The 25,210-nt window shown below is 46.7% G+C and overlaps 3 protein-coding genes and 1 long non-coding RNA gene across 5 annotated transcripts; 3 read left to right on the forward strand and 1 right to left on the reverse strand.

The window, feature by feature from the left end:
• Position 1: 1 nt before the first annotated feature.
• Positions 2-1,340, forward strand: LOC1281472 (isopentenyl-diphosphate Delta-isomerase 1). The gene is made up of 3 exons (XM_321388.5): positions 2-277; positions 572-718; positions 789-1,340. Exons 1-3 carry the CDS (start codon positions 2-4, stop codon positions 1,095-1,097), a joined length of 732 nt encoding a protein of 243 aa, XP_321388.5. The 3' UTR covers positions 1,098-1,340.
• A 596-nt stretch (positions 1,341-1,936) lies between these two features.
• LOC1281471 (uncharacterized) lies at positions 1,937-18,272 on the forward strand. 2 transcript variants are annotated; one of them, XM_321387.6, is made up of 4 exons: positions 1,937-2,630; positions 16,439-16,883; positions 16,950-17,125; positions 17,194-18,272. In XM_321387.6, exons 2-4 carry the CDS (start codon positions 16,519-16,521, stop codon positions 17,817-17,819), a joined length of 1,167 nt encoding a protein of 388 aa, XP_321387.5. In that variant the 5' UTR covers positions 1,937-2,630; positions 16,439-16,518; the 3' UTR covers positions 17,820-18,272. The 2 variants fall into 2 exon arrangements, with proteins under 2 accessions (XP_321387.5, XP_061503909.1); XM_061647925.1 differs by lacking the exon at positions 1,937-2,630 and adding an exon at positions 16,258-16,358.
• A 427-nt stretch (positions 18,273-18,699) lies between these two features.
• LOC133391774 (uncharacterized) lies at positions 18,700-19,505 on the reverse strand. The gene is made up of 2 exons (XR_009765241.1): positions 19,292-19,505; positions 18,700-19,201 (listed from the first exon to the last, which is right to left on the reverse strand). It is a non-coding gene; the product is annotated as an uncharacterized LOC133391774 (long non-coding RNA).
• Positions 19,506-19,652: 147 nt separating this feature from the next.
• Positions 19,653-24,890, forward strand: LOC3290509 (toll-like receptor 7). Its single transcript, XM_061647919.1, has 2 exons — positions 19,653-20,567; positions 22,656-24,890. Exons 1-2 carry the CDS (start codon positions 20,551-20,553, stop codon positions 24,379-24,381), a joined length of 1,743 nt encoding a protein of 580 aa, XP_061503903.1. The 5' UTR covers positions 19,653-20,550; the 3' UTR covers positions 24,382-24,890.
• The last annotated feature ends 320 nt before the right edge of the window (positions 24,891-25,210 follow it).

A 25,210-nucleotide genomic window follows, 5' to 3' on the forward strand; every position in this document is an offset into this window, starting at 1 on the left:
CATGCTGTTCTCGTGGTTGCGGACTGCTGGGAGGCTACCTCTTCCCGCCCGTTCCTTTTCAAATGTAGCCACGGTCAGCTCTGCCAAGCTGCAGGAACAGGCGCTGGAGGAGAAGTGTATCTTGGTGAACGACCACGATCAAGCCACCGGAAGTGCCTCGAAGCGGGACTGCCACCGGGTGGATCCCGACGGTAACATTCGTCTGCATCGTGCGTTCAGTGTCTTCCTGTTCAACAGTGCCGGAGATATGCTGCTGCAACGTAGATCCGTCGAAAAGGTACGTAGTGATATAGGGCCTTACGCACACACACACACATAGAGGCCCGCGCGACCCATCGCACGTTCGGACGATAGCGCGCCACTTTCTCCTACCGATTTCACACCGACCGTGCCCGTTAGTGTTGGGTGGCGGATCTCTCGCGGATGCCAACCCGGTTTCCTTTCTTCTCCTTACGTCACGCGCGGAACGGCTGCTGGCACACGCATGAATAATTCAAACGCTTCCGACGATGGTTATGATGATCGCTCGTTTTTCGATGATTTTTACATTTCCATGACAACGGGAACGAAGATAACATTTCCCGACTGCTACACGAACGCTTGCTGCAGCCATCCGCTGTACGACATCGAGGGAGAGCGGGAGGAGCTGAATGCCCTTGGCATTCGGCGCGCTGCCCAGCGACGATTGAACTACGAGCTTGGCATTCCAATGGCACAGGTAAGGGGAAGGCCGCCCTTTAAAATGGTATCAATTAATGCTTTGCTTAAATGGAATTTGCGTTTTACAGGCACGGCCGGAAAACTTCCACTACATCACCCGCATCCACTACGCCGACCGGGGCGATGGGACGTGGGGAGAGCACGAGATCGACTACATTCTGTTCCTGCAGAAAGATGTCGACCTGAAGCCAAACGACAGCGAGGTCAGCGAGGTGCGATACATTCCGCGCAGTGGGCTGACGGATGCCATCGCACGGCTGGATGCACCGCTAACGCCCTGGTTCCGGCTGATCTTGCAGCACCGGCTGCAGCTGTGGTGGGACAATTTGCCTAATTTGAAGCAGTACGAAAACCACAAGCAGATCGAACGATTCTAGCTGGCAGGGTATGGTGATCGGAAACCAAAATTTAGGCGCGTAAGTACGACACTGCACAATGGCAGCGGCAGGCGGTAAGGGGGTCGAGGAAGCAATATTTAAATGATTTTGATAAGCGTATAACGGTAGAAGGGAATATTTATGATGGGTGAGAAGGTGTTGCAATACGCATGTAAATGAATTGTTATTAAGTTTACTAACTGGACTCTGGAAAAGGACAAGAATCTATTTTTCTACAAATAATTACCATTGCCAACAGAGTGTTAATTTATCGTATCCGAATTTTCTGCTGTTTTTAAACAGGCTCACTTACGCAACCGCTGCTCATTGAATTGGAATCTGTATAATATCCTAAACATCTGTTTTTATTACTGATTGGGAATGAATACATTAAGCCACATTAGCTTCCCGATGAGCCCGTAGCAAAAGCCGCCAATGCGATAGCATAGCACTAAAGCGAGTCTTAATTTCTGTAGAAAAAAATATGAATCACTTGTTTATCGCGAACGCGAGCAAAAACGCAACTCATTAGTGTAATAGTAATCGAAACTGTTCCGCTATTTACGACAGCGTTCGAAAACCCCTGCGAGAGAAGCCCAACACAAAGATCGTGTTCGTGGCGTCCCCACCACGCCCGAAGTCGTGCCAGCCAGGCTCTTCGGCGAAGAAAACCGACTCCGAACTCCGACTGATGGGAGGCTCGCGAGGGAGCAAACGTGTTTGGCTTCGTCTTCTGGGGGTCTCTTAGTTGGCTCACTGCTTTTCTCTGCTATCCGTTCCGTTTGCCGCTCTGTTACGACCCCTTACACGCATGCTGAATGAAACGCTTCCACTGCACTCGTTGGTAGGAACGCCCGAAGACCGACTGCGCTGCTCAGTAGCGCACAAACGTTTGCTCGTAACGGACCAACGAACCCCACGCACCGGCAGCAGCATACGCATACGCGATAGTGGGTTTGCGTACGCGCGTGAAATTAGACGTGCTCGACGCGCAGGTCACGCATGTGAGTTTCGTGCCTCGCTGGTGGGCATTTGGGTGGGCGAACGAAGAAAAATCCCACACAAGTGGTAGTGTTGCTGCTGCTGCTTTGGTTTACTGATAGTGAAAAGCCTGCGGTGGTTAATTCGATGCAAATTTGGTGATGCAAACAACCGACCGAGTGTGCCTAGTGATAATAGAGCAAAACGACAGATGAAGGAAATAAGCGAAAATTACCAGACCCGCTAAAGAAAAAGAAACTAGAACCAGAAGCCACGGTGTGGGGAGACCAGTCAACCTGAAAAAGCGCACAGCAAACCGGTTCAAAAGTGGTTAAATTCGTTCAACCAAGCTGCAGCAACTGTTTTGTGAAGTGACTGTGGTGCAAGAGCCGACGTTTCGGGGGGTAAAGTGACCGGCAAACACGGCAACGTCAACGGTTTCGGCACACGAAGCCTACGAAAGGGAAAGTTTTGTCAACCTAGGGTGTCCGTACGTACGTACAAAAGTCAACGCGGGAGGGAGGAGCGACTTATGCACCGTTTCAGTGTGGGGTAAGTAGAACACGCACACGTTCAGAATCGAACGAACGAGAGCATAAGGCAGCATAAAGAAAACCGCTCTTGTCGCTCGTTCTTCGTGCGCTAAAGTGAACGTCCGCTGTAAGGGTTGTTTCCTGCCAACCGGTTTTGCAAGAGGAGAAGGTGAGACAGATCGAGGGCGATCTTGGCAAAAAAAGAAACAAACCGTACGAAAACAACCGCGATGTTGTATCGTGTGTGTGCCTTGGGTGCATAAAACATAGGAGAAAAGTGGGGCCACTTGTGTTGTGTGGTGTCGATAAACGCGGTGGCAAGCGGCAGCAAGACCGCGGGTTCAATACGATAGAAAGTGAGCGCGTGTTGTTGCGGTGCTGTTCAATGGGGATGATTTGTGTGTTTCGCGCTACTTTTACTTTTCTTATCCATTCCGAGGCGTGTGGTGTTGTTATTTGTTTTTAACACCTTCTCGGATAATGCAGTTTTGTTGCAGGCGTGCCTCATGTGTGTGTGTTTGTACAGGTCTCAGTCGGTCAAAAAGTCGGTCAAAACATTTTGAAGCTTTCTATCAATTATTATCCGAGCTTATAGCTGGATAATTTGTATAATTTTATAGCATTTTCGTGATTTTTTTTTTTGAAAAAAGAGAAAAAAATTGGATCAAACAACAGAGAAAATAATTCAGAAAATGGAAATGCACTTTAATATACATTTCCCCAAAACAAAGCCCAAAATGGCTTGTGGATTACAGGGTTTTGCAGGAGTTCTCATAGTTGTGGAACACTTTATTTACTCTTTCTTTAGGGAAAATAACTTTATGCCGTAGGAACTAGACTCTAGCACCGTTGTTGGACAAATCCAATAGGAATTTCCAAGGAGCCTGTCCAAAAAGGATGCCATATAGTCCAATTCCCATCTTATAAAGTTCATTTCCAATAGGATTGAGTCACGGAAGTGTACCACAACTATGAGAACACCTGGAAAACCCTGTAAAGCCGTGCCTTCATTTTAAAAAGTACGTCACGGCCGTCTGGTGCACTGTTTGCTATTCATGTTTCATGCTAAACCCTCCCGCCCTCCGAATTGCACCACAGTATTCGTGCACTGCAATCGATATCATCTTTTGCAATGTAAATTCGGAACACAACTCCATTGACGGTAGGCAAAAACGGGAGAATGACAGTCATTCGCAAAGGTTAGGCTAACGAAAGAGAATCGGTTTGGTGGTTTACATATTAAGAGTACAATTGCAAGAAGCTTCACTTTATTTTAAAAGCTTCTTTCTGTGTTTCTGTTTTGCACAGCAGATCGACACAACAAAACGCTCCAGAGCGGATGTCGGTTACACGGGCCGGTTGCAAAAGTAAAAGGAACTCTTTTTTGGGAAGGTTTAGCTCCCTAATACCACACTGCATCAACCGCATCCGATGTACCATCGCCGCTGTGGAGCCAATCTGCTCTTAGAAGGCTGCTGACATTTAAGCATCGCCAATTGTACGAATCCACTTAGCTACCGTACAGCAAGCACAAGTCGTGCCTGAAATAGAAGGAGAGTGGGGAAAAAATGCTACGAGAGCGACGACCACAAACCTGCCTGTTCTGTACAGGAAAGCAACATGAACGGAAAGCTTTATGCAGCTGCCACGAAAACGGTTACTAAAGGCGGAGCGTGTTGATAGCAATAGGAAAAGGCGGCTGTGGGATAGGCAGAACGTGAAGCTAAGAAAAAGGCAATATAAAGGTTGTGATTGTAAGAAACTTGTTGCTTGCCACTAGCAGAAACAAGTTCTCCGAGACAGGCATGAGGTGTGTTTTACAGAAGAGAACTGAAACAGAACAACTCCTGTCGGCTGTTGCGACACAAATGCAACCAAGAGAGTGTTTTTTTTCTTAATTCAAACATTTTCTTCTTTTTTCTATCATTTGTGTAACCTTTGCACGAAATTCTGAGTGAAGGTTTAATAAATGTGCGTGCCAGGCTTAATTAAAACTGACGTGAGAGATTGCATCGTGCGATAGTGTCGCGGCTGTGTGCGTAGTAGTGCATTTTGAGCGGCAGTAGAATTGAGGGGGATTCTACTTAATTTCTTTTTTTTTACCATTGAACCCTCACGTAAATGGGTCAAGTTGCTGTTTTGTGAAGCTTTTATACTCTCCCGGCAAACTGTTATTAGCAGCATGCAAACACTCATATAAATTCCTACAATACAGCAAGCACAATATTGTATTTGTGGTAGAAAAGCCCTTCAGCGGCGGATATTTGCCCCACCGGAACACCTTTCATTTTTTGGCAGACATCCAAAACACTCAAATATACCTCACAAAATAAGCAAAATAAACCATCTTTTCTCCTCTCGGTCAATGTTACGGTCATTGAACGTCGACTGGTCTTGCCTTACATGGTGTCGCGCCTTTCAGGAAGGAACGTTTAGCGCAAGAAGCGATCGTGGCGATCGTTTCGCTAATGCGTAGGTATCAATCTACGGCAAAGCCGAACCAATAACTGTGTACATTGCTACGTTTCACTGTCCACTTCACGATATGCTTTTTTTATTTTACAAATGAAGCAATAAACAAATCTCTATTGAATAAGCCCTTCTTCCGTTAGGTTCGTGTGGGTGCAGCGCATTTGAAAAGGCAAACAAGAAATCTCCCCCTGGTCGGTTTCTCCTGACTGTTTGCTCCATTTCCGACTGGAAAGCTAGCTTTGGTGAAATGTGTACAATATTTGTTTGGCACCCGCTATAACCGGAAGGCAATGGCGATACATCCCACACCAGTACACCAGTTTGTAGCTCAGTGGGCCACAAACAGACACGCCACTAGCCGCCAGTGACATTTCGACTTTCCATGCTGCGAGATCGTTGCGAGATGATGTTGCGTGTAGTGTGCCTCCTCCAGAAAGGTAATAAGTCCTCCCCAGGCACACTACTTCCTGCTTTCTTTGGACGATGGCGAGGCGAAAGAGTGCAAGAGAAAGGCACACACACACACACTCACAAAAAGGAGGTCACTGCTGGATGCAGCCTTGTGTGCAACGGTGCCGTTTTCCAATGGGCGAGAATTTTCCTTCCCGCAATGTGGCACATTTCGAGCTGCCCTTTTGCTGTAAAGTGGGACAGATCATTCGTGTAGCAAAAATTAGGTTCATTACCTTGGCTGGACAGGTTAGACACCACGAGCGGGGGCTATAAGTTCAATAAAGAAAGTGTTATAGTCATTTGTATGCCATCCGGTGGGGCTACGGATTTGCATCTCATCTCGTAAAAGTTGCTAAACTTGAAGATCCTCCACTGTTGCTTAAACTGGATTGCTGCTACTACTGCTGGAAAGCAGATGCGATCGACCTCTAATTACCCTCATTATAACAGTCTGTCTCCTACCACGGCTCATCATTTCGTAGCACTTTTCTTTCCACTACGTTTCACTTGGTCCAGTTCTTTCCAGGTCCAGTATGCGAATGAATATTCATCGCCTCTCTAAGCGCACGGAGTTGCGTATCCGAGCTACCTCTGTGTTTGGCGTAACGTGATAATTAGGTGTCATGGATCAATCGTGATCTTTCTATTTCTTGCATTTCCACCGTGCCTAGCGCGCGTCTATTGACACGCAATTTTGCCATCTTTCATCTCAGTTGCTGCTGTGGTTGATTTTGATTCCATCATGGCGATTGCTGTGCCGCCGTGGCTTTCGTAATTCGGTTTCAGTATTTTTAAAGTCTCCAGCAATCCAGTGCCTCTAGGTGAACCGGGAGGTCAGACGGCACTGCGAGGAGTGCTCTTGTTTTGCGCAACTTTTGCTCTTTCTCATGCGTTGTGTCCGATTTTAGACAGTCAGAGGATCACTTGCCATCTTTCAAAGCATTCTAATTCAAATCATCGCTAGTCTTACATACCCTTAACTTAAGTGTACTCTTTCCGGACGTTGAGTTTCTTCACTATTATGATGCAAAAAAAACATTCTATTCAGGTTCCCTCTTTTCGCTTGCAAAGCTACTTTCCATAGAATGAACTAGAGAAGATCTCTCCCATTCCTACGGTTCTAAACAGTAAGAGTGTATGCAAATGTCCCAGATGATGATGGGAAAGTTAAACAGTCAGCTTCCCATGGTGCTAGTAGTTGATTTAGCAGCTCTTTAGCATCTCTTACTAGAACTCACCGAACAATAACATGCGATGATGCTATCTTTGATTGTGAAACAATAATAACACCTTCCATCAAAAGCAATAGAAGCATCTTCCCCTTCTGCCGCACGGAAACACTTCAAATTCGCACCACGAACCAACATCGAAACCCAGCATCGATTAATCATGCGTAAAGTCTCCCGATGGCCGCGGCCCACAGTCCAAAAAGTAAACAGTTTTATTAGCTTGCGCCTGCGATCGAGAATCCATTGGAAGCGATGTATGCGGGTTTAGTTAGTGTACAAATTTGACTCACGCGGTACGGAACCGATCGAATCCGTTCTTCGTCTTCTCGCCAGTCGGTACCGAGCCTTGAATGCTAATTAGCGAATTAGGTGCACCGTTTTCGTGCGATGGTAGCTTAACGGGAGGCTATGAAGCAGCTTGGAAGCAGCAAACACTCCAGTCGCTTCTAACGAAGACAACCTTTTCGTGTGGCGTTGGTTGGTGGTGGCACGAAATTGAACGCTTATGCATGTTTCCTCCCGCATTCATCAAACACCACGTGTCCTTGAAGGGCGTACTGAAGCTTTTAGAGACCACCCACCGCCCACAAAGCCTCCCAAAAAAAAAACAACCCCTAAACCAAAAGCCCATTACGTGCAGTTACGGTTTTGCTGCTGGTAGGTTATCTTCTAACTTCAAAGCGAGGTTGCACGCGGGGACTCAATCTTGCCGGCCGCTCAACATAATCTTACTGGCGTGTGTGACGGTGCGCTTACGCATCAGTCTGCCCAGATGCATTTAAACCATCAAAAGTGATGAGAAAGCGCGCACACGGTACTTTGCACCGTCACCTTTATTGCCGAAGACGAACGCTCCGCTCCCTCGTTGTCAGTGGGAACCGTTGTGGTTGGCATCTAGCTCCAAACATTGAACTTCCCCGCACTCGGTGTATCTTACCCGCAGCATACACATACACATGACATTGTCTTACTATGCGGCTCGTCCCGTGGCGGTTGTCTGTCTTTGTGGCTTTTGCGGATGGGATGTAGATAATTTTAAATCTTTCCTGCACGCGTACTCTAACCCCGGACGCCCGGATGCACGCCGGTATGCTCTTATGAGAAGAGGGGCAAGATTTTTCTTACCGCAACACCGTGCGAACCTGAAGCGATACCGTTTTTTGTTGTTGTTGTCTGCGCAAAGTGACACTTAACCCGCGTGGAAAGTGTGGTTATAAAGAGCGGATGGGAGTTCCTCATCGTCACGAGCTAAATGGGCTCGTTGCACTGTTGCGTAAAGTTTTTTTCTGGGCCTGCCTGGGCACTGTTGAAATGATCCTCTTCGTTGGCTGTATTTTGGCGAAAATTTACTTAATTTGTCTTTTGAAGAGTGCGCCAACAGGCAGGCTGAGCCAATGACAACCTGCGGGTCTCCGGTGGACTGCAGAAAGTGCTATTGAAAAGGGAAAGCCTTTCTCCCCGAACACTTGGGCATTGCTGCTGCCCAGGTCAGGTGGGTGATGGACGGGCTGCTGCAGCGGGATGAAAAGGCTATAAAGCGAAAGGTGAAAAATCGATCCCACACTGGCTGATTGGCCGTTCGGTGGGATCCGTTTGTCCGCTGGCCGTGGTCAATTGACACTGTCAGCTCAGAAGAATGCCGAAGAGGAGTGAAGGAGCATGGGGTAATAAATTCAAATTTCACTCACGTTATACGGTTGTGGCGGCGGGATGAAAAACGTTCGACACACTGTAAAATAAAACAATAAAATTAGTTTTAACAGTATCTAACGAATTAGAAAATATTCTTTTTTAGACTTTGCTTACAAAAAAATTACAAACAAATTACCTTAAAAATAATATTTTTTTTAGTTTTCCACAAAATTGGTTCCGACTTTCTCCGGCAAAAGAAATTTATCATGCTGCCGATCTCCTTATACTACCTTTTTTTAAAGCAATTATTTAGCTGCTGTCAATCTGCACCCACCATTAATAATGCAACTCAACACATAGTAAACAGGTTTTGAATGGTGATCACACTACTATATGCACCTGCCGTACTTTGACGAACAACCGATAGTGGATACAGCCATCGTTCCAGTGAATAATTTTGTACAATTCACTCATCGTCACAAACTGCTGAAATTTTGCAAAAGAAAACTGTGAATAAAATTGCTTTTTTTAAGTTTTGTTTAATATACCTTCCTCACTTCCTGACCGACTTCATAATCGGTGGTCGTAGGTGAATGGTGATATTTCCTCCGACCCGGGTTGAATTTGGGCAGCTTTTTTATGGACATTTCCTGCCCCGTGGCTATCATTTGCGGGGATATCAGATGCGGGGAAAGCGACACACAGCACAAGGTCGTGACAAGAAAGGCTTTCGAAACGACACGAAACCAGCCCAAAATGAGCCGAAAAATGAAAGCCCAGAGTAGAAAGAGCTAGGGCGATTAAATCTTATGACATGAAGGTGAAACCGAAGCCAAAGGACTTTCGTGTTTAAAAAAACGGATCAAACTCAAGACTGTTTACGGAACTGTCTGTGGGCTGCTCTCCGTTCGAGAGGTTGTGTAAGAGGTCAGAGCAAGAGGGAACCGGTTAACTTGTTTTTTGTTTTTGTTTTTGGGCTTATCAAGTATGTCTGTGTCTGAGATGGTTTGATAGTGCCGGATACGCCCCGGTGGAATTGGCCCCCAGCACCAGCAGACAGAGACTTATGAAACACAGCTTTTCATGTTTTATTATTGATACGTTTGAAGGAGTTTGATAGAAATATTATGTCAAACATGATGTAAAAGTGTACAATTGAAGCATTTACTAGATAATGAACAAAATAATCGATAAAGGTAAATCAAAGGCCTGGCTGAATAAGGCAACGATACGATCGCTTTGCGGTACACGTGCGATGCCTTATTCTGACGCAGAATCATTCTCATGCCCACGTTCATGCCCATCTGCTTATGGGAAAAGTGCATCACACCGGGTGTTTCATCATCGCCAACGCAAACACTCAACTGTTTGCACATAAAAACTGCAAACTTATTACCACGCTCTACCCAATAGCCAACTATTTAAAATCAATCCGGCTAAAGGACGCACATAAAACCTTTCCGCTTTTCTGTTCAATAAATTAGCTTAATTTCTGACACTTTGTTTTCATTTCAACCTTCGCTGAACCCAAGGCGCCCAAGAAATGCGCCACAAAACCACTTCCGATTGCAGCATGGCGAAACCGTGCACAAAGCCTCTCAAGCTTGAAAGGGAAAGAAAAACCGCAGCATCCGGGAATGGGAATTCGGGAGGGGAAGAATGCACGCAACAACCGCAACAACTTCTCACCGACCACACCGCTTTCCACACGGTTCAACAGTGACGGTGTTGACTGCATTGCTCGCTCCCTCCACTACTCTACAACTTCATTTCCTTGTCAGGGATGCCAGGTCTGTACAGAATGTCTACTACAGAAGACTGTATTACAACGTTTGGATGCTATTTTCTTTCGCTTAAATCATCACCGTCCGGGGCATTGTTTCTCCACCGCACTGCAGATGCAACAGGCGATGCAACTGATGCGCTCTCTGACGCGTAGCGAATGTTGTACCATTTTCTCCCCAACCGAACCGAACAATGAGCTTGGAATGGGTTTCAAATCGCTTGATGCGTTTTTTTTGTGTCTCTCACTCGACTGTGAGCCCTTACATGAGCTTTGGCGAGGTGCAAATGAGCCGGCGATGACAAGCCGGCGAAGAAAGTTGTCTAATTGTTTTGCCAGTCTGCAATCCCCTTCTCCCGCTTACTGCGATCGGTGTTGATGTACCCCGGGAGAGTTCAATGTGACTATTAGGTGCCATTGGGTGCAGAAGGAAAGATGCTACCATTTTTTTTATGTTTTCCCCCTAGTCAGTGGCTTAGTATAACGTCATCTCTTGGTGTAAGCTTCGTTAGGCGTAATCACTGTTGACGATAATGATCCGACAGCAGGCAGTAGCAACAGCAAGCTCTGGCAGCTCATTGTCTGCTGTCGTCGGATCGACCGAGGGTGTGCTGGTAACGAACGCAGTGAAAGGTTCGGGGTGCGTGCGTCGGTAACCCGGCAATCTGGCCGGTGACTTATCCAGTGGCTGCAAAGCGTCGGTAATGATAGCGGAAGACGGCTGTAGCTGATATAATTGCACCGCGCGGCGTATTTAATATGGTGCAAACTATGCGGCTCGGAGAATTAGGTTGACATTATCTCGCTGACGGTCGAATTCCTTGGGAGGTGGAACAATTTTTACCCGTGTTTCCTGAAGTCGCTTGGGTCAGCTTGGTTTGTCTCTATGGCGGAAAGCTTAAAGCACAAAAAAGCTCCTGTGAACAAACGACTTTTAATGGTACAAAACACAAAAGACTCAGCAAGCGACGAACCTGAAAACAAAAAGTTCGTTGTTTGCTATTTGAACATTGCATGTTTTAATCCGTCGAAAATGAACAATAGCACAGATTTAGAATATATAAAAAGTATAATTAATCAAAACCGAATCGATCGATACCGCTGCCAAAGAGAAGGGATCTTGTTTTCAAGCTCCTAAGTGATTCATCGACGATTGGTTAGAACTCTTAGTCGAGCGGAAACAGAACCTATTCTTAAACTGTTTTCTGTTGTTTTTTCTTCGTTCTTCGTTCCGAACCCCGGTTTAGTCATCGCGTGCTATTCCCTTTGCCAAGCAGACCAGACAGTTCATGCTGTGCGCTCGATTCATCCGCTGATAGTCCGTTCCGGAAAGTATATTTCAATGACAAGGCTCAGCTGAATTTCATGCGGCTTGATGACGCAGCAACTAAAGGCACCAGTCCCGTAGACGACGTGCCAGTTCTCCTGCTTATTGTTTAAGGTCACCAGAAACTTAAAAAAAACTGCATACAAAAAAAGCTTACACGAAACAGTTTCAATCACTCGAACGACATGAACCCCGTAGCGTATAGGTGGACCACACCTTTTACGGAGCCCGCTGTTGAGTAGTAAGTGACGAACTGGAGTGGAAGGGTCCAGAGAGACCAGAGCGGTTGAACTGTACCAAGATCTCCATTCACTTATACCAGCGGAACTGAGCAACAGTGATCTACAGCACTTGAGCTTTAAAGTAACAACACGAAGCAGTTCTCGAAGTGTGTGCAGGAAATAAGTTGACTTGCTGTACAGGTGTCGAGATGGCAGCAGACGGAATCGGAAGGATTGAAGCAAGCTGTACGCAACTCGATAAATCCAATTGGTTGGTGGTCAATAGGTGAAGAAAATAATTCATCAACATAAAACACCCAGCATAGGCGAACGAGTGCGGGCATACAAAAATTGAAGGTTTTACGCAATGCGAGTATTGTTCGACTGGCCAGCCGACGAATGCAGTCCATGTGGCCAACATTGCCATCAATCAATCAACAATGGCAACGGGGCGAGCACATTCGTGGTAGGCGTTTGTGTTTCACCCGACCTGCTCATCCACGAAGCACGCAGCATTACGGCCGGGGCATTACACATTCCACACGTTGTGCTGGAGTGTCCTCGTTTATCCATTTGATGTCCACCGGAGTTAGGTTTTGATGGTTTTAATCGCTAAAAAGTACACCCATTACGCAAGAGTTGCGGGTGGAACTGCTGGCAACCCATCGAACGCGTGCCGGGCGATACAAATAGGCAAAATTATAAGCTGTGTAGTGCGCGTTTAATAATTTCTGAGTTCAAATTGAAACTATGATAAAAATGTAGTTGATTGCAATAAGATTTTCAATCACTGAATGGCTAATTGAGCAATTTGAAGCCTAATTTTTGACGTACAGATCATCATTTAATCTGCACTATCATCCAGTCTCATCTGCTCTTCCTCATCCAACCATACACACACACACACTCAAGCCAAACGATTGCTGTAACAAGTCCGTAGCTCAGTTTGTATCCAAGTTAATGGTGCTTATCAACATCAAGCGCGGTTGCTTCACCCAGAAGCTACTGCGCGCCTATCTGACGTTGATGTTGATCGGCTTTCGAACGGGCGAGAGAGATATCGTATCGCCTCCGGTACGAGGCCTTTCCATTGGCCTTTCCATTGAAGCAGCTTTTTGCCACAGATTTTCCTCGCGCACAACGATGGGCACTGAATTATCATTCAAACTGCACGTGGAAAGCACACTTCGCCACACACTAGCTCTCGTTTCAAGTTTAAAGCACTCGCAAAACACTTCCCTCCTGCGGGGGCAAGCTGAGGGGCTAATTTTTACGATCGCCGATGGCTTCATTGACACGTAAAAGTGAAACGATCCCATTCCACGGCACACCACCTAACAACTCGCTAAGTAAAAGATGATTAAGTTCTTTTTTCTGTTGTTGTTTTTGTGTGTACTAAACTCAATCAATAACCAAGTGATCGCGTACTTTACCGCTGCCAACCGCTGGTGGACTGTGTTTGCCTTTATATTCGTAATTTTTCATCCCTTTTTTCCGGCTCAGATATCCATGAAAATTATGCCTACCCAAACACGAAATAAAATGCATTTTATTGTGCCTTGCCGCCGGCGCCCAAACGTGCCACCCCACCGTACACTACCGTTAATCACCCATGCATGATCATCGATCATACGGTTCGCGGTTTCTTTCCCAAACAATCTACTTTAACGGTCGTCAATTGAATTAGCTTCATTTTGCCGTAAATGAAGGCAAAAGAAAATTAACGCAAAATAGAGATGACTAACTCTTCCATCATTTCGATTCGTTTAGGCTGGCTTCGAGATGCATTGTGTGTTTTTGTAGTTTGGTTGTAGTTGTATATCAATCATGCGGTTAGCGTTAGACACGACCTTCAAATTATCTTTGCTGGTGGTCGGTTTGAAGCTTTCTTGGGATTTATTTGACAGCAAAAATACTAAGCATAACATTAAACAACAAACAAACTGAAGCCACACTCACGAACTGTGCTACTTCTGGTGGTGCCAAATGTGTCACAACTAAGTCCCCGTTCAGGTCATTGCAGGCTAACCATTGCACAAAGCTCCCATCACGATCCAACGGCATTAAATCAAGATGCATCTGCATGATCCGTTCGGTACTGTAATTTAAATCTGTTGTCCTCCGATTTGCTCACTCTCGCTCTAATTATAATCCGATCGGGGCTCACGAATTCGCTGACTCTAATCATCATCATTCAGAGGGTTTCGTTCTTTCACATCGCAACGGAGCTGTCAGTTTGCTGCTGTATTCCAGTGACGAGAGCTTGACAGTTCTGATCACGCACTCTTGCTGTGTATACAGCTTATAGTTGATTTGCCACCAGTTACGCATATTCTTGCCCAGTACTAAGCACCTTCACCGGGTGGTTTACTGCAGCCTAACAAACGCGCACACAGCTACACCCGCAGGCGAGAGAAAAATGCCCGCTAAATGTATGCCGATCGGAAACAGCTATTTGTCAACGGACAGTAGACATATTTTTTGCATACATCTCGCTGGTCTTCACCTCTCACTCTGGCCTCGCCTCCGTGCTGCTGGTAACGGTCAGTTGGACACTACTTTTCAATGTCAGCTTGTGGTGGATTCTGTTCGCCGGCACACTACACCGAATGTAGCACGTTGCAATTTATAGGTGAGTCGTGGGGCTGGACCTTAAAAGCAAAACGCTGCTGTGTGTACCAAGCGTTGGCGCTCAGAGCTTACGGGGCTTGTACCGCATCGAAAGGGTTGCACTCGTGGGAAAGGGGTCAGCGCGAATAGGCAGTGTTGGGAGGGCACAGAGCAAGGGGCAGTAGTCAATATCTGCAACCGCGTGTGTAGAGCTGCAGCTCCAACACATTCAAATGTAACAGTGAGAGCTTTTGGTATGGTGACGGTTAAATATGATTTTTCTTTTTTTTTCGGCTGTCTGTACATGCGGGGATTGGACACGGGTGTAATTATCTTTATTTTCGGCTAGTCACGGTGGGAACGAGCCGAACCGAATTGGTGTTGTGTAGTACAATCTACGGTCCGGCGAGAACAGCAGCGCCATAAATTGGCTCCCTCTAGTGGGTAATTGACGAAACAAAACAACTCAGAGTGCTGTACTATGCCATCAACACGTAAACTTAAGTTCTGGTGACAGTTAAAGGTGATTTATAGTTGGAATTTAACGCTATAAAAACTATTTTAATATTAGAAATACTTTAAACGTTCAACATTGATCTCTCGGCCATATTCTCTCGCTCATATTGCTTCTCCTCTCCGAACAATGTTCGCTTAGTATCACATCACACATTCTAATCTTAGTATCACATAACACAATTAAAAAGCGCATCGGTGACACAAAATGGTTTCGCAGTTTATGTAAACCACCGCTTGACGTAACATGTAAGCCACCGCTGTAAGCTCGTCGTCATAGCCCAATAATCCTCCCAGCGTGCCCCATTGTTGTCGCACAATTGTCGCACGAGTATCCGCAACCGATAAACCCGCGTTTGAGGATCTTGTAACCGCGACCGTATGTGATCCGCAATCAAGACTACACATTAAGCACGCCGTCTCGCCGGTGTAAGATGGGGAATGGGGTATCTCATACGTGAAATCTTCCATTCTTATCAGTTTTTTGCGTAACGTGGGGAGTTGAGCAGCAAAGACAAGTGAAGGCATTAAAGTGAAAGCAATAACCGTTTGCCTTGGGCTATGTGAAAGACTAAAGATTGCGTACGATGTAACCGGACACAAGGGAGAGAGAGAGCACCTGTGAACCGGTGCAGCTGTCATACACTACAAGATTTAGTGCAAACACATGTTTGAGATACGTAAGCAAACACGCACTACACACTGACCGCGGACGCGTCATACCCGATATCCGCACGGTGTAAAATACCGGTAGCAGTGGGCACCCCATTATCAGGAAGGAAGTGATCGAAAGCAGAAGTAGTAGTAGCAGTAGTAGTAGCGCCAGTAGTAGTGCGGTATTTTGCACATCGTAAAACGCTGCCGACTTCCTTCCATGCAAACCATCGCGCAAAAAGCGTAAGTGTTGCCCGCGAAGGTATTTGACGCTGCCCTGCCACACACATACCCATTGTTCTGTGTTTGGTGTGGTGCGTTTTTTTTGTTTTATTTTGTTTTTATACACCCTACAACCAACACCCACCCAGAAGGCGCGCGCGCACACCTCCTATGGGCGGGTGCGAGCATGTTTATGCTGTATGCGCTTCTTTCCGCTTCTTTCCGCTCCCCCGCGTGTACGGCGTGCGTACACAAGCAGCGTTTATGCTTCGGCGCCGTGCCCTGAGTGCACAGGCGGTATGTGCCGCAAGCACGCGGAAGATGCGCTTTTTGTGGCGGAGGAACCGTATCGGAACGGCGGTGGACGGATTGGTTTGTGCGAGCTATTATCAAATTGTGTACGGCCATACCTGCTCACTCCCTTTTTTTTCCGGCTTAGGTTGGAGTAGGGAAGGGTGGGGGAGTGGCTTAAGGTTTGGCAGGGTTTGAAGCGCGGACCCTTCCTTACATCGGGGTGGACCAGTTTTTGGGACTTCATTTGCGATCGACGGTTCATCGGTGTCGGTTCGGGGTAGTGACAGTGACGTTTGGAGCAAACGCTTGGAGGAGCCTGGTCGGACCAGGTCCAACTGTTTGTTATAGTTCCATTATACCTTAAAAAGTGCTTGTATTTCAAGGAGTGTAATTTTGTGCTTTTGTTCCTTCATGCAGGCCTCGGACAGTCTGCAGCGCTTAGCGAGATTCCAATTCACGTGAAACGAAGCAACTCCAAACAACAACAACACAGCACCATGATCAATCGACGAAAAGTGTCCTTAAGTGTGCTGTTCGTGCCTTTGTGTCTTCTGCTGGCGGCGAACATCGATCCCACCGCCGGACATGGCCGCCTAATAGAGCCACCAAGCCGCGCCTCGGCCTGGCGGTACGGATTTTCCACCCCGCCCAACTACAACGACCACGAGCTGTACTGTGGCGGATTTAACCGGCAGTGGCAAAGGAACGAGGGCAAGTGTGGGGAGTGTGGCGATCCGTTCGATGCACCGCTGCCGCGTCCGCACGAGTTCGGGGGCAAATGGGGTCAGGGTGTGATAGTGCGACGATACAAACCCGGCACCACCATCACGCTACGCGTCGAGCTCACTGCCAGCCACATGGGGTAAGTGGTTTAGCTAATGGTGCGTTATGTGTGTCACTTGCTAAAGTTCGTTCCTTCTATTGCCAGGTACTTCGAGTTCCGCATCTGTGACAATGTGCAGGCCAAGCAAGACTGTCTGGACAAGCATCTGATGCGGATCGTCAGCGGTACACCGAGCATTCCGCATCCGAACGACCTGAAGACGCGGTTCTACCCTCGCAACGGTAGCCGGATCTACGACATGAAGGCAGAACTTCCCGCAGGTATGTGGCTGTTGTCTGCCCACGTTCACAATGCGTTTCCTTTTAAACGAATTCCATTTTTCCACCAGATCTAAACTGCAACAACTGCGTGGTGCAGTGGAAGTACGTCGCCGGCAACAACTGGGGCATCTGTCCGGACGGAAACGGTGCGGTCGGCTGCGGCCCCCAGGAAGAGTTCCGCGCCTGTGCGGACGTATCGGTCAGCGAGAAGGACGGCCAGGACAATCGTACCCCGCTGCGGCCGAGCCAGAAGCCGACACCGACCCGTGCCCCCGACTCGAGCACGGAACCGGCCGAGGGCGAGCAACCGATCGAGGAGGAACCACCGAAGGGCGTCAAGTATATGGGCCCACTGGTGGCGATTATATCGCTTTTTCTGGTCCTATGTGGATTTGCTGCACTTTATATTTATCACTATCATGGGGGGCGGATAAAGGCGCTGATGCGCTGGAACCGGGAAAAGACGCAGAAGGGTGCGCACGGCACGGAACCGATCGCGAACATGGGCGGTGCTGGCGTGGCCCATCACGGCGATGTGGAAGCGAACGCACCGGTACCACCGCCACGCACGAAACGTATCTCCAACCAAATCCGCGACATCGATGCGCAAGAGTCGAGCGTACTGTCCGGTAGTACCAAGCGCCAGTCGCCGCTGGATATCACGGTTAGCCGGCAACCGAGCGGGATGGACTGAGGAAACTGGGTCTGAGGAAGCAGGCGACCGCGACCCGCAAGTGTGGCTCGCACCGGAGCATGTTATAAGTTTTATTTATTTGTACCACAATGCGTACCCACCATCTTCACCACATGCGTCCTCGAAGGCAGCCTGACTGGCTGTTTCGCACTGGTTGATGCGAATGCGAACACAAAGTAGCGTAATTTGAGTATTTGTGTTTTCGTTTCCTACACGATTTTATTTTGCAAACTGCGTTAGTGTCGGCAAAGCGATTGCCAAAATGCGATCATAAAAAGCTTCCCGTTCCCGCTAGGAAGGGTTGCATTGGTATTACGTTTAGGGAGGAATAGTTTTGATGTATCTTACAAACGATTTACGTAAAATGCACAACAGCGTGTTGAAAAGAAATGTACGAAAAGCGAAAACGTAGTAATAGAAAATAACGTAAATAAAATGACAATTCAAAAATAACGCTAGCGAACATCTTATTCCATAAACGCCTAAAGGTATGCAATGCGCGCTTCACTCTGTTTAACGCGATCGTTAACGTTGCAACGGTAAGGTAACGTGTGGATTACTAATTAAGTCGTTTGTATTGTTTACAGCTAAATTTTAACGATGTTTTTATTTAAACTGGTTATTTATAACTTTTATTGTTGTAGCAAAATAGCGCTTTACGTAAAACAAAGGATTTATATTTAACTTCACTGTTACAATCAATCCAAGACGCTAATACAGAGTTGTGCTGCAACGGTAATGCATTCCACTGATAGAGAAATATACAACAGAAATATCAAAAATAAAAGAAATCCCAACCCCTTCCAACCAAGCTACAAAAACTGACACGTGTTTAGCGAACGCGATAGCATGAAATAACAAATAACCGTTGCCACAATTGCACACAAAATCTACAAATGTTTTATCTGATCAAAACCAACATTAAATCTCGCTTAATTACATTTTAATCACATAATATACATTTCAGTTTTACACATGCACACATGCGCACTGACAGATAATGGAGTCATTTTTTGGAAACTACTTGAAACAACTAATTAGTGCAGTCAAAACATTAACAACGTTATGGGAAGAATAAAATCACTATTTACTAACTTTGCATTGTTGTATGACGAAAAACAAACAAGCAAAGGTTAAAGCATTTAAAGCGCAAACAAAAAATGAAAAGGAAGAGCTCCACCTACCTCTAACATATTAAAGACACGCGCAATGCTGTTGTGGTGGTTTAAATACGAGTTGTCAATCCTCCACACTCGGCGGTTTATCAATATCGCGTGCCATTGCGGGCCATCGGCAAAAAGCTCATCGCATCACGTACGTTCGTGTACGCTTGGTTCGATGTTTGATGCATTAGCTCTGCACTTCGTATACCAGCGTCAACCCTTATAGAGAAGATATAGATGCAAATAAAGGCTTAATTTTTAAAAAACAAAACCAAAATAGGGATGTTACTATGGGGTTACTTTTCATACCCTTGTTCTTTATGTAATGTGATCTCTACGAAGCAAGCCAATAACTGTAATGTAATTTGAGTTCGAATAGTACTCGAACAGTACCTCATTCTAAGCCCATTTCTTTCTGTAGCCACTTGGTATCTTCTGCAAACTAACTCTACTAAACACTTCCTGCAGCCACACACTCCAATTCCTGAGTGATGAAGCACACGTAAATCCCACCGGCTCCAATGTACTACAAAACGCATTAGTGTATACGTGATTCTATCAACCCCTCCCCTAACCCATACGCATGCAGCACGGCCGTGTGTGCTTACGATACCGTCTATCATCAGCAGCACACCGACCGAAACGGTCCCCAACAACGACACACATTCGCGCATTCGAGCGGGGTTCGCGCAGCGTGTGCACGGCCGGTACGTTCCCCGTCTGCTTTCAATGTTCTATTATAACATCCCCCCGTGCGATCGATCCGGTACGATCAGTACGCGTTCAACCGTTGCCCACTGCGCACCGCACACGGTGCGGCTGACAAGACCAGACCAGACGACGGTGGGGAGTTTAGACAAACCCTTCTTTGCTCGGTGTTCGGACGGGACGGAGATGCACATGCATTTGCAAACGAGCATCTTATCGAGCAAAAGTGTATGTGTGAGTGTGGGCGCGTGCTATAAAGTGATTCTGAAGTGATTCGAAGCATCTCGGCGCGATCGTCTGTGCAAAGCTGGAGAGATGCTTATCGATTTTTATGTGCAATAGAAGTGCAATAAACACGCAGCTGCAGCTTTTGACCCGGTTGTTCTCACAGGCTCATGTTCTACAGCACGATCCGCAAGCGATTTTAACATCGACTAGTCTCCAGCTCAACGCCAACAATCGATTATAGGTGCTCTCGTATTAATTAGTGATCAGCCTACTGCACTGTTTCTCTTCGCGACTCTCACTTTACAAGTGCTGTGTGTGTGCGTGCGTGTGTGTGTGTGTGTTAAATGCTTTCCAACAGTAAGTTTTGTTAAAGGTGACTGAGAAATGATTGTTATTAATTGGCCAGCCAAGTGGTGAATTCGTTTGGTTGCACACAACGACTTCGCATTAAGTTATTAAAGCAAGCGACGAACAGGAAATAGGTTTCGGGTATCAACTACCTATCCAGGTTCCATCGAGCACGTGTGCAGTTTGGGGCGCAGCAGAAGAGAAAGCTGTTCGGTCATCCTTAAAAGTGGTTGACACTTTTCGTCTAGCGGTGCACAGCCCATAACGCGGGAAAAGGAACAAACATGCAGCTTACAGTACGGTAAGATTGATGTCGATGGGTAAACAACGTTTAATGGGGATACTGTTTTAAAATATTTAAATATTTAATGGCTTTTCAAATGATGGCCTTGGAAGGCTTCAAAAGGGCAAACAAACAACGCAAACAAACTAACAAACAAACACGAAACGAAAGGAACGCAAAAAGGAATCAGCTGCAGGTTGGTGTTTATTTGTGCCGATGAGGACAGCGCGATCAAGGGTACGGTCAGATGGTTGTTTAAGTTTAATAAATGTTACTTCACGCTTCAAATCCCACCCTTGCAGCAGCATTGTTGTGGATTTTATTTTATCGAGAATTCACTAGAACACCTAGAGAGGCGTGCTAAAAGGGATTTGCAAGATTGTCTTTATACCCACCACAAGCAATGTGTAATCCATGCATGCAATTGTGCCCTTACAGCGACTGCTTTATCGCTGCTGCCAGACAACCGGAGCTTCTGTAAACATTTGGCTCACGTACGAAAGATATACCTCAACCGAGAAGCACAGTATCGCGCTTTGTGTTCTTCGCCATGCCATAAGCAGCGAAGCAATGGTTCGCTTTATCGTAACTTGCTAACTCTTCCTTCCCTAAACTATCATTTACGGTATACCGATGGGTGACCGGCATCCAGTACGCACATCGCGCTTTTGTGTAACTCTCTCGGTGACTTTCTGCGGCACCGTATTTCGATCACATCACGGCTGAAACCCGGAAAGAGTACAACCACGCGAAAACGAAAACAAACATTGGCGCATCATTAGAATGTTTTGCTCTCCTCATCATCACCATCCCGATGCCACAATGGAGGAGGAGGCTCGTACTAATCAAGGTCGAGTGGGCCCGGAAGACCCGGGAGTAGCACAAACACACACACACACACACGCGCGGATGACGTACATTACAAGCACGCCATACCGGCACGCCGTGTTATAATATCATTAGCATGCACGACTTGTCCAGTGAATTTAATTGACTGTAATTTTATTCTCCACACTCCGTGTGCACTGATAAAACGGATGGCAGATTCACACCGGACCCGCAAAGGGGGGCGTTCGAATGAAAAATGAAATGATTATGACACACATACACATTATCCGCATGTGATCGCAGAATAAAGAAGGCCAAAAATTCGCCTCTTTTTTCGTTTTTGTTCAACAAAATGACAGCTGAAGGGAAATCGTTCGATTTGCTATAGGCAACGGGTTCGTCGCTTTAATCTTAGCCCGTAGATGAAATCTTTCCATTTTTGCGCCATTGCAATCAATTACGTTTACAGATCGGTCAATTAGAAGTGTTTTGAATGACTCCTAATGGACGGCTTTTGATGAATTGATGTAATGATTAATGGATAAAATTAAATTGTTTACCGGAAACGTGATACGTGCAGTTGATAGCGTCATTTTATCAAAAAACTCTACGTACATGCATGTGGCGAACGTTCAGATTCATCTCAGCGCACGTACCACATCCACCTCCTGCTGTTGTGCTGTACCTTAGAATGTAACATCAGAAGAGCCTTCAAAGTTTACGGCTGTTGTTGTTACGGCTATTATGGAAAGTCCTAGAGCAACCACAAACGGTGTGCTGTCGATTCGTTGTGCTGCTAGCTAGGCAAACAGTCATGGGCACACTATTGGTTTACACTAAATGTGTAATTATTACGTGATGATCGATCGTTCATAAACGTCATGAAGAACAGCACGACTACACGGATTCCAATGGAACCTTTTCAAATCAATGCATTAATTAATTGCCACACCGCTGTGTTTGCACATTCTATCACAAAAGAGGAGTTTCGATGTGCTGCTACAAAAAAAAGCAACCCAACAAACAATCATCCCGGTAGTTGTTGGGCAGTCACGTTCTGTGCTGCAGCTCCGATATCATCCGCTACGATGCAGGTCGCGCGCGATGAATAAAATGGTTTATCATTCAAACAGTTTTGCAGCTCCCATTACCTTGTTGCTGGTATGGGTTTGGTTGTCAGCATTCGTGCAAACTTTTCTCCCTTCATTGTTACGCTTTTTTTGTGTAGTGTAATCATCGCTTTCCTGTTTTTTAACCGCGGTTCTACTCTCTTTTCAGATGCACAATAGCGTACCTCTTTGCGGGGATTGTTTCGTTGCTGTCGGTCGACCAATCACGCGGCGATGAGTGTGTCAGTATGAAGCGTGATCGCCATCGAACGCTCATGGAAGAGTACCGCCATTCGCCGAACTGGGACGGCTTCCTAACGGAGGACACGCTAAACCTTCGCCAAAATGAAACGGAGGTCGATCTGTCCCGGCAGGGCTTCAAGGAGGTGCACTGGCATCTGAGCAGCATCGTCGGCGATGGGTACGAGATATTCGAGCTAAACCTGGCGTTCAACAATCTGGAGGAGCTGAACGAGCTGACCTTCCTGAAGTTCTACTCGCTGGAAACGCTCAACCTGTCCAACAACCGGCTGCAGACGATCAGCAACCTTACGTTCGGTTCGCTGATACGGCTGGTCGAGCTGGACCTTTCCTTCAATCTGATTCACACCCTCGAACGGCAAGCGTTCGATCGGCTGTACGCGCTCGAGTCGTTGAGCCTGCGGGAAAACTGCCTAGTAACGCTCGCACCCAACCAATTTCACTTCAACGATCACCTCTCGTCGGTGCTGCTCGATCACAATCAGCTCGCCTTTCTGCCCCCGATCCTGTTCGATCCGATCACAATGGTGGACGAGATCTACGAGCTCGATCTGTCCGACAACAACTTCCGCCGGATGCCGTACATCGAGACGAAGGAGATCGCCCTGCTGAAGATCGACAACAATCACATCGAAACGCTCACGGTCAACAAATCGTTCAATGTGCGCGCGCTTCAGATCCAGCACAACAACATCTACGATGCGGACCTGTTCAAGTTTAACCGGGCCGAACACATCGACCTGTCGCACAACAACCTGGACAACATCGTCGGGCTGCACGAGATGAACCAGCTCGAGTACCTGGACCTTTCCTCGAACAATGTGTCCAAGTTCGACTACAACCTTAAGTACTCGATACGCAACATTCCCAGCCTGGTGACGCTGCGGCTGCAGAACTGCAGCCTAAGCGAGCACAACATCGGTGGCCTGCTGGCGTCGGACTCGATCCTCAATCTCGACCTGTCGCAGAACAACTTTGTGCGGCTGAACGTGAGCGATCTGTCGCGGATGCGCTCGCTCCAGTATCTGAGCCTTAACTTCAACTATCTGCGCGAGCTGATCAGCTACGAGCGGTTGGGGCATGAGTTTCCGTTTCTCGAGTTGGTGTCGCTGTCGTTCAACCGCTGGAACTGCACCTACTACGATCAGCTGAATGCGTACCTTAACCGCACGCACATCCGTTCGACGAGCGATCCGCGCGATTGCTACATCAACGGTACGCACGTGACCGACTCCTACGTTACGGATGCGTTCGAGCCGCAGTACACGATGAACCACATCAAGCGGGACATGACCGTGCTGCGCAATCTCGGCCGCAACACGATCTACTTCATGTACGCGCTCTTCTCCACGATCCGGGGGCAGGGCAATGAGACGGCGCTGCACCAGCAGCGGCTCGACGGCCAGCTGCACGATCTGGAGCGGGATGTGGACCGATTGCTCGGTATGCTAGCGTTCCTGGTGGCCATCTTTGCGACCGTGCTGTTCGTGGCCGTAGTGTACGGTGGCTGGCGGTTGGTGCGCAAGTGGCAGCACGATCGCACGGTGAAGGTGGTGACGTACAACAAGCGCGCGAACGAGTTCAGCAACGGTGTTACGGTTAACGACGTAATACGCGATAACTCGACGGCTTAGAACATTGGTAGCATTTCCGAGAGTGCGGTTTTACGATCCATTTTAAAAAAGGGACAATCTTTTTACGACTTTGAAATACCGATCATCGATCAGATTGAATTATGTCCTTTTAGGTATTTGCAAACAAAAAAAAGACGTTTCCTATGCCAATTGTGATTGAAAGCATTGTTCCATCTGAGAATCGATGCCAAACCTGTCTGTACTAGATTATTTTCAGATTGTGTAACGTACAATTCTATTTTTAAACTTTGACCTTTGATCGTTTGCCTATTTCACTCTACATTATTTCAAATTTGCCTCATCCCCACTGTTTGGCAATGGAATGATACACGGACGGACGGATATTCCAGCCCATATTGGAATTTTAAACACTAAACAAAACCAAAAAAACAAAGGTATGATAAAGTATTAGGTTGGCCACGAGGATTAAGTTGGCTTCTAACGAATCTAGTTACCAAATAAACGATATTGCTTACGTGTCCAATAAAGCTATAAGATTGTAATTTGAACCCGAATGCTTTTCTTTCCTTTTTGAATTTTGAGTTCTTTCAGGTATAGACAGTATAGATGACAGAACACGAAAAACATTACTCTATATAATAGTACAAAAATAAGAAAAAGTAACGAGAAGCAAATCGTCTCATGGATCGCTACATCCCAATCATTTATGCGTAACAGATACACACGCATCAGATACATAGTGTGATCGATAACGAAGAGTCCACCAACCATGCGCTAACCGGTAGTAGCTGCGGTGGTGATAGTATAGAAAAAAAAAGACGGTGGCAAGGGAAATTCCAAACCTCACTTTGCACGACAAATATTCGCA

The sequence above is a fragment of the Anopheles gambiae genome, chromosome 2, assembly GCF_943734735.2.
Source record: "Anopheles gambiae chromosome 2, idAnoGambNW_F1_1, whole genome shotgun sequence".
Classification (NCBI taxonomy): domain Eukaryota; kingdom Metazoa; phylum Arthropoda; class Insecta; order Diptera; family Culicidae; genus Anopheles; species Anopheles gambiae.

Bases quoted from the DNA above. Each gene is read 5' to 3' on its own strand.
- LOC1281472 (XM_321388.5), top strand. From the start codon at position 2: ATGCTGTTCTCGTGGTTGCGGACTGCTGGGAGGCTACCTCTTCCCGCC. The intron at 278-571 runs GTACGTAGTGAT...ACGGGAACGAAG, and splicing joins AACGTAGATCCGTCGAAAAG to ATAACATTTCCCGACTGCTA. The intron at 719-788 runs GTAAGGGGAAGG...TGCGTTTTACAG, and splicing joins TTGGCATTCCAATGGCACAG to GCACGGCCGGAAAACTTCCA.
- LOC1281471 (XM_321387.6), top strand. From the start codon at position 16,519: ATGATCAATCGACGAAAAGTGTCCTTAAGTGTGCTGTTCGTGCCTTTG. The intron at 16,884-16,949 runs GTAAGTGGTTTA...TTCTATTGCCAG, and splicing joins CTCACTGCCAGCCACATGGG to GTACTTCGAGTTCCGCATCT. The intron at 17,126-17,193 runs GTATGTGGCTGT...TTTTTCCACCAG, and splicing joins GAAGGCAGAACTTCCCGCAG to ATCTAAACTGCAACAACTGC.